Source organism: Oreochromis aureus, linkage group 14 (assembly GCF_013358895.1).
Source record: "Oreochromis aureus strain Israel breed Guangdong linkage group 14, ZZ_aureus, whole genome shotgun sequence".
Taxonomy (NCBI): Eukaryota; Metazoa; Chordata; class Actinopteri; order Cichliformes; family Cichlidae; genus Oreochromis; species Oreochromis aureus.
Window position 1 is genome coordinate 8,075,590 of NC_052955.1, and position 16,614 is coordinate 8,092,203.

A 16,614-nucleotide genomic window follows, 5' to 3' on the forward strand; every position below is an offset into this window, starting at 1 on the left:
ACATTAAAAGCGTCGTCTAAAGCACATGGTGGAACCTGCGGCACTTCTTCTTATCTACTCTTTTTGGCACATTCAGGATGTAAAAAGGACAGGCAAACCTAAAATATACACTTTTGTACAAAATGTACTATTTTTAAATGGGCAACATTTTTGCCAATGTGACCCTATGCTTTTACTACCATCACAACACTTAGATGTCTTGTTTTGTTTTTTTAAAAGCAGCTAAGTCAAAAGAACAAAAATCCAAGACATATTTCTCTGTCATTTCTGTTCGTCTTGTTTCTGTCTTCTGCTCTGTTCATTGTGTTGGGAGTTTCACCATGTGGAGGCTCTCCCACACAGACATATACCAAGTGACAGCAAAAAACAAAAGAAGAGAGGATATTGTTATTTGTTGATATATGTATATTTTAGAATATTCATTTTAGGACTCCAGCTGTCTGAATATTATTAAACATTAAAATCTTAACAGCCTTTGAAGGATGCACTTGCATTGCTGTGCTATTATTAATATATTATTTGTGGCATAAACTGTTTATATCAACAATAATCATTTATCGCAGTTATATCTGGGACAATATATCATCCAACTAAATCAGTATTCTAAGAGGCCTGTGTACAGTATGGGTGAACCAAATACAAAAAAATTAACACAGCCTGTCATGGACACAGGTTCAAGGACCCAGAGGAGAATCGGGATGCAGACTGTTTAAACAGAAGGTGTGCCAGTTGCAGAGTTCAAAAACAGAGTCCAAAACAAAGTCCAAAAATAAGAAGCCAAGAAAATCCAAACAAACCCGGGAGACCATGGAGGGGGGAGAAAAAAACACTAGAGGAGCTTAACAGACACTGCAACAAAGACTGAGGGGGAAGGCAGGATTATTGGTACACATGGGGGTGATTCAGGAAGTGGAGACAGCTGGGGCGAACTAGACACAGGTGTAGACAATCAAGACGAAATAAAACTAAGCACAGGAGACTAACTTCCAAAGTAAAACAGGGAAAAGTACAACAAAATAACACACTCCATAAACAGTGACTAGAACTCAAACTTGACAAGAACTTAAAGGTTTAAAATACAAGAGCACAAAAAGTTTGAACCCTCAAGTGAATAAACAAGGACAAACTATACAATAAAATCAAACAGAAAACACCTGAAGATGAACAAGAGCTCAGAACTCCAAACAATATACTAAAACAAGGAGTTAGCAGAGGTTAAATAACGCAGAACTCAAGGAACCAAAATAAAAATAGCCCTAACCCACTTACAAAAGAAACAAGATTAAGAGATTGAGATTAACGCACAAACCCCCACAATGAACCAATAAATCGTGATCCAGGTACATCTTCTTAAAATTAAGATATGTTGTGGGATAAAGTTATATTTTGAAGGGATAGTTTAATAAAGAAGCTGTTGATAGGGTGCTGGTATATCTCACTGGCTTAGCAGGCGATCGATATGCCAAAAGCAAGTGCAGGCCGTTTTCTCCGTGTAGTTCTTTTCATCTTCATCTACTGTACTCTGTTATTGTCCAAGGGCTTATATAGTATGTTACTGTCCAAAATAAAGATGAAATGCCCCAAAACAAGTCTTTTAAAAAGAGAAGTTATTAAAAAAAAGGAAAAATGAATAGGAACAACTGGCTGACTCACCACTCTGGATATTTAAAGCATGGTGCTTGTCTATCGTCCACCCTCCCAGTTTTGAGGCAATGGTTTCGTAGCCCTGAAGAACAGCGGTCCTCTTCTCCCATAGAATAAGGTCTGGGCATGACTCATATTCAAAACCAACTGAAACTATGGAACAAAACAAAGATGAAAATAGTAAAAAAAATGTGTGTTCTCTGGATAAAAGAAAATCATGCAGTATAATCAAAACTTATTTTTGTCATCGCTTACCAAAAGCTTCGGACAAGCCATAGACCTTCTGGCTGTAGACATCTGTCTTGTCCCACACAAAGTCGTATGAGAGATTTGGGGCTGCAGGAAACCACTTTCTGAAAAGCCTGCCTTCCACAGCTACCATGAGGTGAACTTTCATCAGGTTAAAAGGGATTAAGGAGTGGGTGAGAATAACCCTTAGCACTGACTTGTAACCTGGGGTCCTGCTGCTTAAATAGCCGAGTTTCATTTCTGTTCCAGGTATAGCTACTTCTTCCTCCAGAGACTATGAACAGAAAAACAAAGCTTATTAAATATAGAAAAGCATCGATCCTGACAGTAGCTGACATGTTATAAATTCTATTTTACGTCCTCACATTTGAGTTAATAATGTTCCGCTATTTTTTTTTTTTTTTTGCTGTTCTTGTTTTACACAAAATATCAGTTTGTCAGTCTGTTGGTCAATGGCCACTGCAGCCTTTGTTACATATTTTTTTTTAGCCTTGCCTCCAACCGCATCTATGGACCCAAGGGAGATTCGAAACACTAATTAGAGGACAATTATGCTCATGCATTACATGGCATAGGATGAAGAATTTCTTCATTATGTATTCCAATGAGAATTTTCCATAATTGATTTCATAATAGCAAGTCCTCCATTAGGATAGTAGTCTTTTCTCTGAAATCCATATCGCAGTTGCGTAACCTGTGTGCTCTTGGGCTCAGAGGCTGCCAAGTCCAATAATATATAGAATAATAAAAGTTAGCTTAGTAAGATGCTGTTGCCTTTAGAAATTTCAGCTGAGGTCAGACCTGTAACAACAGTGGGTCAGCATTCATAGACTGTACAGTGTTCGCACTGAAGATCAAGGGTCGACAGCAGTAGTTTGGTTAACCAATTCCTGTCTTCTATAATTGAATCGCCTCTTTCCATAGTACAAAACAAGATTCAGAGTACTAATCAAAATAGGTACTTTAACTGACTTAGGTCAGGTGACTTTTATGTGTGTTTTTTTAAATTATTCAAACAGTGCAGCTATTCATGGTTGACTTATCAGGATTCCTTTTTACAACTGTAAATGGGATGATGTCCCTGTACACGGAGCAGCAAAGACAAAGCGACTATAAATAAACTCAACTCAGACTAAATTCCCTGATATGCCATAAATCTTATGAAGCAAACTGGGAGGCAGAGTAATGAGAGAAGTGCAGAGATACCTGCTAGAAATACAGGAGCCACACAATCAGTTCGACAACATAGGTCACCAACACAGATGTCCAAATAGATGCTTACATCAAAAAGCCTCATGCAGATAAACTTGTATGAATAACTGTAAAATGCAAATCCTTCCTAGAGATATTTATATGCATAAACTGGATGACTACTCTACAGTAACCACTGTTTCTGTGGATAAGGTAATAATCATCACTCTGCAGTAAGTTGGTACAATGTATATTGTGAATTACCCAAATTTTACAGGCCAATTACACTTGAGTGATAAAATCAAAGCACTGCCATGAGTCACTGTTATATTTATACTTGTACTTGAAAAATAGTCTGTAGCTGTGCAGCATGAATCATTTGCAGGAAAGACCCATATGCATTAGAACCTGCAGGGCAGTGAGGAGGGCAGGAACAGAGCATCACCTGGATTTCAGGTACGACATTCCCTCTTTCAGCACAGGACCCAGCGAATGCGGTGAGCGGCGCTGGGGACACCACAGGGCTGGGCCTGGTAAAGCTGCTGAGGTCACAGCTAGGGATGTCATTCTCCTCGTGCCGCATCACGATGGTATCCATGACAAAGAAACGTCCCCATGGCAACCAGAGTGTGTGCTCCTGGGTGATGAATGGAGCGCGTTCAAAGTGCAGGGCTATGGCTATGCCCCCATTGGTCACCAAGTCAAAACTGGAACACAGATGTGCACAATGTCAAAGAAAATGAACTGATTGTCTTACTTTAGGATGAATTAAAATAAATACAGTGAAAATTCCCATGAGCAATTTATACTATTTGTTTTGTGTTGCGCATCAAGCTTCTATTGTGAACACAACACATTTGATATTCTCTATTTAAAGGGTAAAAGAGATTAAACAGTAATAAATTCAAAATTTAATGTTTTTAAAAAGTTAAAGAAAGGATGCTTTTAACTGCTTTGAATCATCTCTGTTACACAAAGGTGCAGATACAATAGGATTATAGATCACAATGTAAAAATGCAGGTTTCCTTGGTTTAATAATCTTAATATTTCATTTGAAGAATGCAAAGTAGCAGATTACAGGCATGACTGTTTCACTCCAATTACCATGTAATGTGCTGCTCCTGTGCTCACATGTGTACTGTAAATGAGAGAGAGAGGTTTGTGCCGAGGGATGGAGGCAGCCGCCAGTACTTTATTGATCCCTTAGACGAAGGCTGTCCACTCTAACATCAGTCTAAAAGCCCATCTGCTGTTGCATTAAAGGGTCTCTGCCTCTGGACTGACCTGACTGTGTCTCAGTAAACAGGCTGCATTTTGGCAGCGTCATCACCTCTAACTGCTGCATGGTACCTGCACCTGGACTGGACTTCTGCAGCTTTTGTCACTTCTCTCTAAGAGCCAATTAGCACCTGGTCACCTACAGGCCCCTGGGACATGCAAACACTCTCTCTCACACACACACACTCAGAGTTTTTCTCAAATTACAGATACAGAAGTAAGTTTAAATAGTGCCATGTAAAATGGGCAAACTCCCTCTTGGTTTAAGCTTCTATATAAAGAACTCGCTCGGTCTAACTTCCCTTGAGGGTAAACATCTGATTGGCTGTGGTGATAAACAACAACTTGGTCCGCCCTTGATGTTTTGCCCTTGGCTGGGTGCAAGCAAAGTGAGCTTCTTCATCAGTCTCGAGTCTGCAGAGCAAGGCTCTCGTAGTACTCATGCAGCTGTGATCCATCAGTACCCATGCAGTTGCATTCAGTTAGTCTGTAGCATGCCTGGCAGGCTTGGGCCACGCAAACTCAAAATACTTCTGGACTACCATGGGCAGCATAGGCGATCGATGAAGGGATTCACTGGCTATTATCAATCATGACAATAGCCTTAAGGAACAAAATGATTACATTACCTACACAAGGTTACCGCCTTGTGCCCTTTGGAAATGCATCAAACTAAGAAAGTTAACCACATTTTTACTCATTTGCCAGCTAATGAGCAATATAACAGTATATTTATAATGGACTACATGATGTCTAGCCAGGTTAAAGTGAGCCAAGGTCAGAGCAAAAAGTTAGTAAGAATAAACACAAACTGTAAAACTACAAGTTCTCCCGTAAAGACGCTCACATGTACCTAATAATGTAATGAGCTTAAACCCATGTCAGCATTTTTCTCATTAATAGAGAAAAGCATAAAAGCGAATAGGTCTGTCTTAATGCTCAGCCAATCAGAAAATGGCTACACAGTTGTAAAGAAACTAAACTAACCTCTTTTGTTTAGGCCTGAAAACTTTCCCAGATAGTGGAAAAGGTAATTTAAAAAACTAAGCCCTTGGACAATAAAGAACACATCATAAAAATGAGTTGAGACAGCTTTCCCATTTCTAAGTGGCTGAACAGGTGCATTTCTGATTTCACGCTGCACTGAGCCTGTTTACAGTGATTGCAGGGGAGTTGCAGGAGACTGGGCATGTTTACAGGGGAACCTGGGAGATGGAGTAGTGTTTACACATATGCTGGAAGGTAGAAAAGAGTATGGAGCTTTGCAAAGAAAAAAGTGACTGATGCATAAGAAAAAAAATGGGACACGCATAAATGGAAAAAGGATAGAGATGAGGAAAGTCAGTGCAGTGGAAAGGACATGAGACCTGGGCTCAAGGAAAGCACGGGAAATAAGTAAAAGAGTAGTACCCAGAGAGGAAAGGCTTATGGGCAATGAGAGATTAGAGGAAAGACAGCGTGAAGGGATGGAGAGCAGATGAAATGAGTGAAGAAGGTGAAGATGATGAAGTAGAGAAGAGAGATTTTTGTAAAAGTAAAGGGGAGAGAAAAACGACAGGATGGAAGAAATGAGGGGAAGCAAGAATGATCAGGATCAAACCAGCGGCAAAGATGTGGGCCTTTAGAGCGTCAGTGACTGATAAAAGTGTCAGGAAGAAGTGGGGCTTGGAGAGCAAACACCAATTCATGTTGTGCTGTGATAGAGGGGCTCGGTTTGCCACAAGGCCTTACTAACACTGAGATACCAGGGACTGGGGTTGTGAGTGTATACTGTATGCTTGTACAGTCTTATCCAATACATTTAAGAAGAAAAGAAAAAGAGAGAAAATTATTAGAGATTTTATTCTCAAGTTTTTTTCTCTTTCAATCCAAGAAACACGCCGAAGCTAGTTTGATGTTTTTCTCTGTTTCTCTGAGAAACTCTCCCGATGCCAAAGCAGCCTGAACAGCATCGCTCAAAGAACGCTACACAGAGAACTCAGACTTTTTCCTCTTTCTTATTTAGAACACATTGCCACAACAATTTATCTTCCCCCAAAGGGGTTTTAGTGGTGCTGTAATAAAATAACAAAAGAGCTTTTTTTCCTGCTTTCCTGAACACCCAGAACATATGTGGAATTGTCTGAGGAAGTAAGTGGTAATGATCTATGACAGTCACATTACTACATATTATTTTATGGTCATAATTATAACATCCACACAACTAATTAGAACAAGCATTTCATAAATGGCAAAAGCATTATTAAACTATTTAGAGAGGATAAACAAGGAGCGCAAACACATTTCTGTGACCTAAACCTAACTGTGTCACTTAATTCTCTTAATCTTCTATTGTCGAATAAATAATGTCCATCTGCACAATGTTTTATAGCTCCAGTGAGATGCTTTGCATTGGCATATTTTATTCTTTCCCCACCCTGCTGCTACTGAAGCATAACTTATGAGTGTACCAGAAGGGCTTTGTTTGATTTCTCTGGGAATTGAGCCGAGAACTCCAAAATTGGACCAAATGAAATCACAAAGCAGATCAATGGCAGCACAGTTTGCTGTGGCAACTGTGTTTTTTTCCCCCTTTCCATCGTTAAGATTGTGTAAAAGTATTTGACAATGATATAAATATCACTATCTGTACAGCATTTTTAGGTAACTGCGAGAGGGGTTTTACTGCATCCTTTACTCTATGCGTGTGTTTTGATATAAAGACTCAGGTTCTTACCTTCCATCCTGCCTGGTGATTGTGTAACCATAAGATGGGTTATTGATGAAACTGATGTTCACTCCCACCAGTGGTGTTCCGTCTGACGTCACTACTTGTCCACGGATGACACAAGCATGGCTGTACGAAGTAAAAAAGATCAGCATTATTGCTCATTGCCTAGCAGTACAAATAATTACAGGCTAACAACAGGTGTCCTGCAGTAAAACCTGTATTATCTTGTTTTATTTATATAATTTCTGTCCACGCTAAAATATGTAAAAGAGGATGGATAAAACATTCAGACAGCATATTTTAACAAAGCTAAAAGGTTAGGGTGCACAGAATGTACCAACAATACTAATGCTGCCTACAATGAATTCCTGGTTTATAGAGAAAGGACCCATTAATGCATACCATTCCATAGCTCGTTCCAATATAAGGGCTTTTTTCCTTTTCTTTTTTAATCTGCTTCTATCTAAAAGTCAAAATAATGAAGACGAATTGATACCAATTGATACCACATACCACTAGCACTTAAGACTGACATTGTGAATTTTCTATATAACACAAAATTATGCTAACTCAGCGTACTTATATTAATACTAATACACCTTGTCTCCTCCTCCCCCTCCTCCTACTACTACTAATATTTTTATTTTCCTTTCAGCATTAGAAATAGATCAACAGAGAGGAGAAACATTAAAGTCAGTATGGATTTGATCAAAACAGAAATACTGTACACAATAAAATAGCCATAACAGAAACACAACAAACTAACACCTCCTAGGGTGTCTCTAAGGGTTTTTCTATCCAGAATGGAAGGATAATGAGATAAGGAAGCTTTACTTTGCTTTTGCTCTAATTAAAAAAGAGGAATTATCTTTTCCATTACAGAATGCCAGAGAGGGAAATAATAGGACTGCAGATTGCAAGACTTGCTTGGCTGATTATCAAGACCTCAACAGATTTCCAGACTGACATCAGGCCTCCAGAAGCTGCATAAATTAGATCTGATCATCAGTCGCCACCAATCAATAGTGGGAAGTCGTCCAAATTCACCTCCTAATCTTACTGGGCTGATGAGTTGAGACCTTGCTGTAGCACGTCTCCCTCGTCGACTCTTACCCTCGTCATTATCAAGGCCCGATTCATGGTCAGCCGTTGTTTCTGTAGTCGTTTGCAAAAAATTGGTCCCCTAACAAATGCCTTACTGTCACTTCTTCATTAGACCATGGCTATTTTTAATACATTTGGGTCTTAAACACTGCCACGTACTGGAAACAATTAACACTAGCGTGTTAGTAGCTGCCCTCAACATGTCCTTACCAGAGGCAAGATCATTCACCCTACACTATCCTAGTCCCCAGGAACCCAGTTTTATGTTAATTAGGCCAGGTCTCCTTGAGAAGACCTTCGCTGTCCACTACTGTGCTGTAAACAAGAAAGGAGATACTGCTCTGAATCCTTGGGCTTACACCCAAATATCTAAGAGGATGCATTTACATAGAATTATTACTAAAGTTAACCCAGCACTGATCTGGCTGTCTACATTTAATCATTCACAGCAATAGTTTATTTTAGTCTTGTTTGAAGTTTCAGCCGTCTCCATTTTCTTGAGATGGAGTTGTGAAAGCGGAACTATCGCCTTCCTGCCTCTGTGAACCACATCGGAAGCTGATTCCTCACTGTCAAGACAAATGATTTAAATATTGACATCAAATAAAACCCTGAGAAAGAGTGGCAAAGGAAGCATGAAGAATTCACTACAGAAAATTCCATCCTTTGTGAGATTTCACAAGTCCAAAGTGAAAAAGGGACTTCACAGTATCTCCAAAATCCAGTTTTATCATACATCATCTGCACATACAGGACATGTTATACAAAAAATACACAAGTGAAGCCCTGGATCCAGTATGAAATAATCTTTGGTTTAGCTTATCTAGTCAAACGTCACAGTGGAGTGTGTCAGATGTGATTTTAACCCCTCACTTGAACAACTCTTAAACTTACTCTATATAGGAAAAAAATATCATTTTTCCTTCAGGTGATATTTATGTTGAGGGAGAAGACGATCCGAATGACTACAGCAAAATACTGTCTGGTTAATTTACTAGACAATAAGAACTAAATGACAAAAGAAAAGCTTTTGATCTACATCTAAAAGGTAAAAATAATGGTAGTAAACGTTAAACGGTAAACATTTGAAGCATAATTTGGAAATACCATCTTTCACATTTGTGTAATTGTGAGGAAACTACATTGTTTTCTCACAGTGACATCTCAGATACAATAAAAGATGCGTGTCAGCTTTAACTATAGAGAACCTTCAATGACCACGGCTAATAAATAGTACCATTAACTCAGAAGCAACGGAAACATCATTACCCACGCAAATGACTTGATTACAGGGGAAATCCTGCTGAAACTGTAAGCATGTCACTGCAGCCCTCTCTTTTCCCTGTCTGCATGTTACACAGCATGCTGAACAGGGTAAAACGAGGAGACGTCGATATAAATCTTTAGCTCTCCAAATATACTATGCTGCTAAAAGGACTAGGACACACAGAGAAGGAAACAAACAAGAGATTTTCTGACATTAATGGTCTAACGCTGATAAAAGAGTTCTAAATAAAATAATACAAGTGCACGCCTGTAAATGAAGTAAATGGCTTCTGCCTCGCTATTATAAGCCAGCTATCAATCTTTGCCCAAATTGTTCCGTGGACAAAGCTCCTGTTTACTATTCTGGTCACCATCCACTGCTGGGCATAGGCAGTCTCTTGTATTATGTGTCATGGTGGAGAATCAAGATGTTTCATGCAGTGGCAGATGCTTTATTCAGTGGCACCTTTGCAGCTTTTTGCGGTGGGAAACATCAGAAATAGCAGTCCAACATGTCTACTAGCACAAGGAAGCGGTTAGAGGATCAATAGCCAGATGATCGGGTGACCAGGGCAGGCATATCAGGAAGGAAGATGCTGAGACCGTGCCTTTAAGGCTCATCTGAAGCCCAGAGCTCCCTGTCATAACTGTTCATATCTGTCAGTGGGTGGGGAATGAATACCAAGCATGAATAATAGATTATCACTGATATTTTTAGGTGAGCTGAGGCCTCCAATCTTGCAGCTCATCTCTGGATTCTTCATTTTACTTATTTATGTCTGCATCTTGTGAGAGAGACAAGAGTATTACTCAATCCTCTATGCCGCTTCCTCTGTCCAGTGAAGAACTGCAAAATGTTGAGTGGTTCTTGAAAGCTAGTAAAATGTCAACGAGGGAAAATGTCACACCGCTTCTCTTAAGTATCAGCTGACGCTACTGCAAAAGTAAAAAAAAAGAAGTAAAAATCAGCCATACTTTACTTTGCTGATGCAAATCACAGAGATTCTTTTAAAGCCTTTACTGACACTGGTGTTTGAAAGAATTCAATTAATTCAAATTTGGCATAATTTTCACATGTTAGCAAGAACCCAATGCTAACATGTTTTTTTAAAGTACAAATGATCTGCCTAAAAAAAATGTTAAAACACCTAAAAAAAATTAAAAACCAACAAACCATTACTGAGTCACATTTTAATACCATTTTCTAAACATTTTCAAATATCCTCAATTTACTTTCTTCATGCTGTTGTGTCGTTCTGTCACGTGGGTATAATAAGTTGAGATGAGAGAGCTACATAAGCGAGTGAGATGCAAATAAGTGACGCAGCCTCACAAGCGTTTAAAGATGAAAAGAGAAGGAGACAAAAGAAAACAGAGGCAGGGGAACCTAATGGGAGTTTGACTGCTTTCCTGCCTGATATGAAAGGATCTCAGATTCCAAGGCTGGGGTGTCATGAGCTCTGCCTCTGGGAGCGGGCCTCAGATGGATTACCGTAAAAGTAATCACAATACATAAATATGAGATGCCTTTCTTTGTAGGGAATTCTCCTTCCTTTTTGCCACATTCTATGTCTGTCCATCATCATCTGTCCATCATCCTCCAAGCCTCATCGTTCATTTCAGCCTTACTTTCAGCCCCCACTGACTGCTGCCTCCTCTCCCTTGTGCAAATATTTTCATCTGGATTTTAAAAAGCACATCATTTACATCTACTAAGATCTGTCAGTGCTATAACCGTAGCGCAGTAATTTGAAGTGGCCTGTATTAAAAGTAAAATCCACTGATTTGTGCCTGAACCTCAAATGTCATTACTTAAAAAAGCGATAACACAAATTCAACTAGAACTGTTGAGTTCATTGGAGCATCAACTGGTAATTTGACTGGCTCAACTCAGGGGGTATAATCTGACAAGAACCTTAAGCATGAACAACAAATGACGATGCAGAATAAAAAGGGGATTCAACCCAATACCGTAGCTGGTTTTGGTTATATTATTAAGAGAATGGTTAGAGAAGGCTGCGCTGGGTGCTGTCTGGTGAGAGTAATGCAAAAGTCACTCACTTGCCATCGAAGGGGTTTGCTCCAGGGATTATGTGGGTGCTGTCCCTGCCCACAAGGAAGCGCACCCTGTCATAGAAAGTCTGTAGGTTGCTCTGTGCAGAGGACATCTGTGTCTCCTGGATGATGTCCAGGGGATCCGGGGAGCCCACACACAGGGAGGTAGTGTGACAGGTTGCCTGCAGACAGCAGTCTGGATCCATGCAGTCCACCAGGCCATCTGACAAGGTCAAAGAAGTCACAAACACACAAACACTGACTCATTAAACAACAGCCTAGACACACACCTGGCAAAAGAAAGTATAAAGTACTGCTCAAAGTTGGTTTTAGGGTGTGTTAAGCAAGAATGCTTTGAGAAATAAAACTTAAAAAAACATATATACAGCCATTAACTTAATATAAAATACAGTAAAGACAAATAAAAACTCAAATCGGTGCTTGCTGTCACTACACTGCATCTTTAAAACATATTAATTTATCCTAGTCACACTTGCCCACATATTTTCAATGTAGGTGGCAGATAAGTTGATACAAGTTGTTTATGGCTTTGTGTTTGAGACTATTGTTATGCAGCGGAATAAATCTGGGACAGCTCGGATGATGGATAAGAATTTGTTTGCATTTTCCTGAACTCAGAAGATCATTTATTCTCACAAAATTCCCAGCTCCATTTGCAGAAGTGTAGCCCAAAGCCTGCAAGGACCTGCCATGCACTGTTGGCTGCAAACCTTTGTCGAACAAACAGACTTGTATTAAATTTACATTAATCAGGGAAAGTAAGCAAGAGTACCTGCTGCTTTTGTTATCAGAACTCAAGTTTTTTTGTACTATGATTAGTTTGCTCCACATCAAAAAACAATAGTTTGGAGCAAATTATCATCTTGAAAGTCAGAAAGCATACAGAACTGGAAAAAAATGTACAAAATGTTCTAAAAAGATAGTCTCAAAGTCTCCCATAAGAAGCTGTTTTTTGCCACTGCTGAATTCACGGTGCTACCAGATATTTCAAATGCGTCAGAAATTCATCGAGTGTCATCATGAGTGTGTTGTGTTTCCATCTTTAACCTTGTCTGTTTCTTTGTGCTTCTCTTATTATCTGTAAAGTTTGGTGTTACTTCCATAAAGTGCAAACCGATTCACACTGGAACATATCACTTTATACAATGCTTAACAAATTTATTAGACCACTTGTAAAAAAAAGAAAATTTTAAAAAAAAATTCAGAAATATAAGCTAAAGCTAAAACATTATATTGTTGTTAATTAGGGAAGTAACAAACTGAATTAATGTTTTTATACCCAAACTTGAGCCGGCACACTGGAGTTGTCTCACAAATTAATCAAGCATCACATTGAAGAGGCTGTAAATGGATGTAAACAATTGTAATTTGTCATCTTAATCAAAAATAATAATAACTTTTTTTTTATAGATAACATTTTAGGGCTTCATACTTGATATTTTACTTGATATAGAATTGGACAAGAAAGGATTATTTATTTGACTGTTTTGTAAAATAGTAAAAATTTTAACATTAGTCGACTAGTGGATAATTTAATAACAATGAATATTTTTTACCATTTCTTACCATTAAAAATATTTTGATTAAAGACTGCTCAGTTTTCAACAGCTTACTGGTAGTTAGCTCTTATTACTTTGTTTTTTCATAGATAACATTTGGGGCTTCATACTTGATATTTTAGGTTGATACATGATATATTAGACACTTAGAAAGGATTATTTATCGGGTTTTGACTAGTTTTTGAATTATTACAGAAGTGTGAGACGAGAAAACTGTTATATTTTAGAGACAATTTATATACACAAATAGGAGTCAAAATTAAATATATAATTTATTTAATATAGTTATAGCAGATGAGAAATAAGCTGTATGTTTTACATCCAAAAATCTGATTAGTCGACTAAGCAAAAATAATCGGTGACTAGTCGACTATCAAAATAATCGTTTGTGGCAGCCCTAATAATTTATTTAATATACCATAGCAGTGAGAAAAAATAGAGCAGTTCCGACCTGTTGCTTTACTCAGTGTTTCTTATGTGTACACATGTACATATCGTCCTTATTTGATGGTCGGAACTTGTAACATTGCTCATGGTTTTCAGTCAGTAATTTAAGGAATACATGACAAAGAGAGCAGCTGTGCATTGCACTTTTCTTTGCTGAAGTGGGTCATTGGACTCCCTAGCCTTTGCTTTAAGGGGCCTATCTGGCCAGATGGGTGATAAAAATAAACTCTGCTGTCAGGATTCAGTCAAATCCCCAGCAGCACCCTCCTTTTACTATTGAGAGCTGTGTGGTCCCTGTACAGTGATCGGAAGACAAACAGCCCCTGCATAAATAAGGGATGCTAGTGCATAGCTCAAGCCCAGAATGAGGTCTGGAAGAAAGGAAGTCACGTCTCCCACTTGGCCTCAAGAGTGGTGCAGCCTCCTGGCTGGCTCTGTGTGTGTGCCTGGCTCTGCTCAGGGCTAGTTAGAGGGCAGAGCGTAGACTTCCTCCTGGGGACAGCGAATGTTCAAGACCTCAGGGCCAGGTACTCTGCTTTTTAATAAAAACCTGTTGTCCAGGTGCCTGGCTGGAAGCCATTCCTCAACTTCACCTGTATAAGAGAGCAACTGAGCCTGGAAAGCATAAATGTACGTACAGGATATTCTCAAGCACAAGGGTGGTTAATTTTATAGTCAAATCATGTCTGGTTAAGAGTCCCTGTTGATGCCTGGCCAGTGTCAGAAGGCACCATTGTGTGTTGTTTGTGACTTTACCTCCATCGTTGTCCTTGACATCACTGCAGGCAGTTTCCATAGAGGTGTCACAGCCAGTGCCCCTCCAGCCCAGCTGGCACACACAGTACCAGCCATTGTTACCCAGAGTGCACCTACCATTTCCATTGCACAAACCAGGGCAGCCCTCTGTGTAACAAAATGGGACAAAGACAAAGGTCGGCAATGAAAATCAAACAGCAGTAACACACGGACACTGTACGCTATTTGTGGGAAAAGAAAACTACAAATTTGAAAAAAATGACAAAAATGTGAGTTTGTTGGTGACAGCTAATATTTATCTGGTAACAATACTCAGTCATGTTAAGATTTTAAATGGGTGAGGGCAGCCATAATGACCCTCAGCAGAGGCTGATTAATTTGATATACCTTCCGTGAAGCTTCTAATATCCCTTTGCAGTAAAATCAGATAAGAGGGATCTTCTACATCAATATTCACTCATTACTACAGTGGACTGGACTCTCATATCTATGCCACTACAGTTCGTTAATGAGAGCAGTGGTGTATTGTGCTGGTATTTCAGCACATAATTGGATTTTCCCTTCATGATTTCAGATTTCGATTATAATTACCATCACAACATAGCTGCTGCCGTCCTCTGAAAAAACAAGAGTTTGGTGTTTTACTTATTGAAAAAATAATTCATATTATTATTCGATAAACTGTCCCAAGACACTTTTCAGCTATCAATAACATACAATGCTTGTTTTGTCATTATGAGAAGAAGAAAGGAATATAAAATAGTATAGTTTAAAGTGGATAAAGGTTGCCTCAGTAGCTTTGTGCAGAGGCAGGCTTTGCAAGAACTACTGTTCTGGGGGAAGTGACCCCAAGGGAGTGAAAAGCTGGCTGGAGCATAACGACAGGTACAATAATCCAATGTTTTTCTTTGGTTATATCTTTACAAGGGCATAGATTAGAGGATGATCTTGCCCATTCTTCGACATTTATCTGATACCTTGTGATCTGTATCCTCTCACAGAGGCATAGGGTAAAATCACAGGATATCAAAAACACATCTTAACAGCCATTTGTGTTGCAGGATGGCTGCCTTGACAGAAAGAATATTAAACTGACCCATTTTATCAACTAAAGACAGTGGGGCAGCATTCTCTACTGTATGCTCTTACATCACACAGAAAGAATGGGAGCAAAAGAGGGAGATATTGAGAAAAGAAGAGACAGGTGTAGTGATTGGTGGACATATGAATGGGAAAAAGATCAGTAGTGAAACAGAAGCAAGTATACGCATTTAGGGAGATGACTGTTGTAGATCTCTTGGTTAGCTACAGAGTAAAGGTGACACTATGACATGAGTCATAGCACAAACAATTCAAAGAACAGCCCACACTGCTTTTACTTATGCACATTTATCTCATAGAAATGTTTTAAATGGCATAGGCAACACTTCCCCTTTTGCTTTAATGCTGCTTTTTAGAATTTAAATAAACCAAGATGTGATTCAAGTGCACAAGAGGTTTAACAATGACAAAAGCATTGCATTCACTGTTTAGGAATTGCAGTCATTTTTATATACAGCCCCCCATTTAACCTTTATTTATTCAGTTCAATTCAATTTTATTTATACAGCGCGAAATCACAACAACAGTCGCCTCAAGGCACTTTATAATGTAAGGTAGACCCTACAATAATACATACAGAGAAAAACACAAAAATCATATGACCCCCTATGAGCAAGCACTTTGGCGACAGCGGGAAGGAAAAACTTCCTTTTAACAGGAAGAAACCTCCAGCAGAACCAGGTTGGGGTGAGAGAAGGAAAACAGGATAAAACATGTGTACAGGTGGTCCCATTGAGACCCAATGTCTCATTTACAAGAGAGCAGGTCTGGTTTTCCTAGAAATTCGATGCAGTTATTGAAAAAAGTAATGTAATTTTACAACTAAGCACCGTTTTAAATACTTGTTTGAAAATCACGACAGGCAATGACTTTGTGAATTCTATACCACATAGTCACAATCAAATGCAGTGTTTCCTTCCTTTAGATGCTCTGCCAGGCCTTAACTGCAGCCACCTTCAGTGGCTGCTTGTTTGTGGGTCCCTGCCTTTATTTTTGTTTTCAGTAACTGAAAAGCATGCTCTACTGGGCTGACATCAGATGACTGACTTGGGCACTGAAGAATATCCCATTTCCTGGCTTTGAGAAACTCTTGAGTTGCTTGTGCTGTTTACTTTGGGTCATTATCCATTTGCACTGTGATAAGTCGTCCGATCATTTCTGTCGCATTTGGCTGAATCTGAGCAGAGATACAGCCCTCTACACTTCAGAATTATTCCTGCTTTCTCTTTCAG

The 16,614-nt window shown here is 39.1% G+C and overlaps 1 protein-coding gene across 1 annotated transcript in view; it reads right to left on the reverse strand.

Annotated features, from left to right (window-relative positions):
* tenm4 (teneurin transmembrane protein 4) overlaps positions 1–16,614 on the reverse strand; it is a 154,429-nt gene that overhangs the window by 38,169 nt on the left and 99,646 nt on the right. The window contains 6 exon segments of the mRNA XM_039597960.1: positions 1,654–1,797; positions 1,900–2,167; positions 3,530–3,791; positions 7,080–7,199; positions 11,505–11,721; positions 14,282–14,428. Of these exon segments, the coding sequence (XP_039453894.1) occupies positions 1,654–1,797; positions 1,900–2,167; positions 3,530–3,791; positions 7,080–7,199; positions 11,505–11,721; positions 14,282–14,428 (1,158 nt within the window).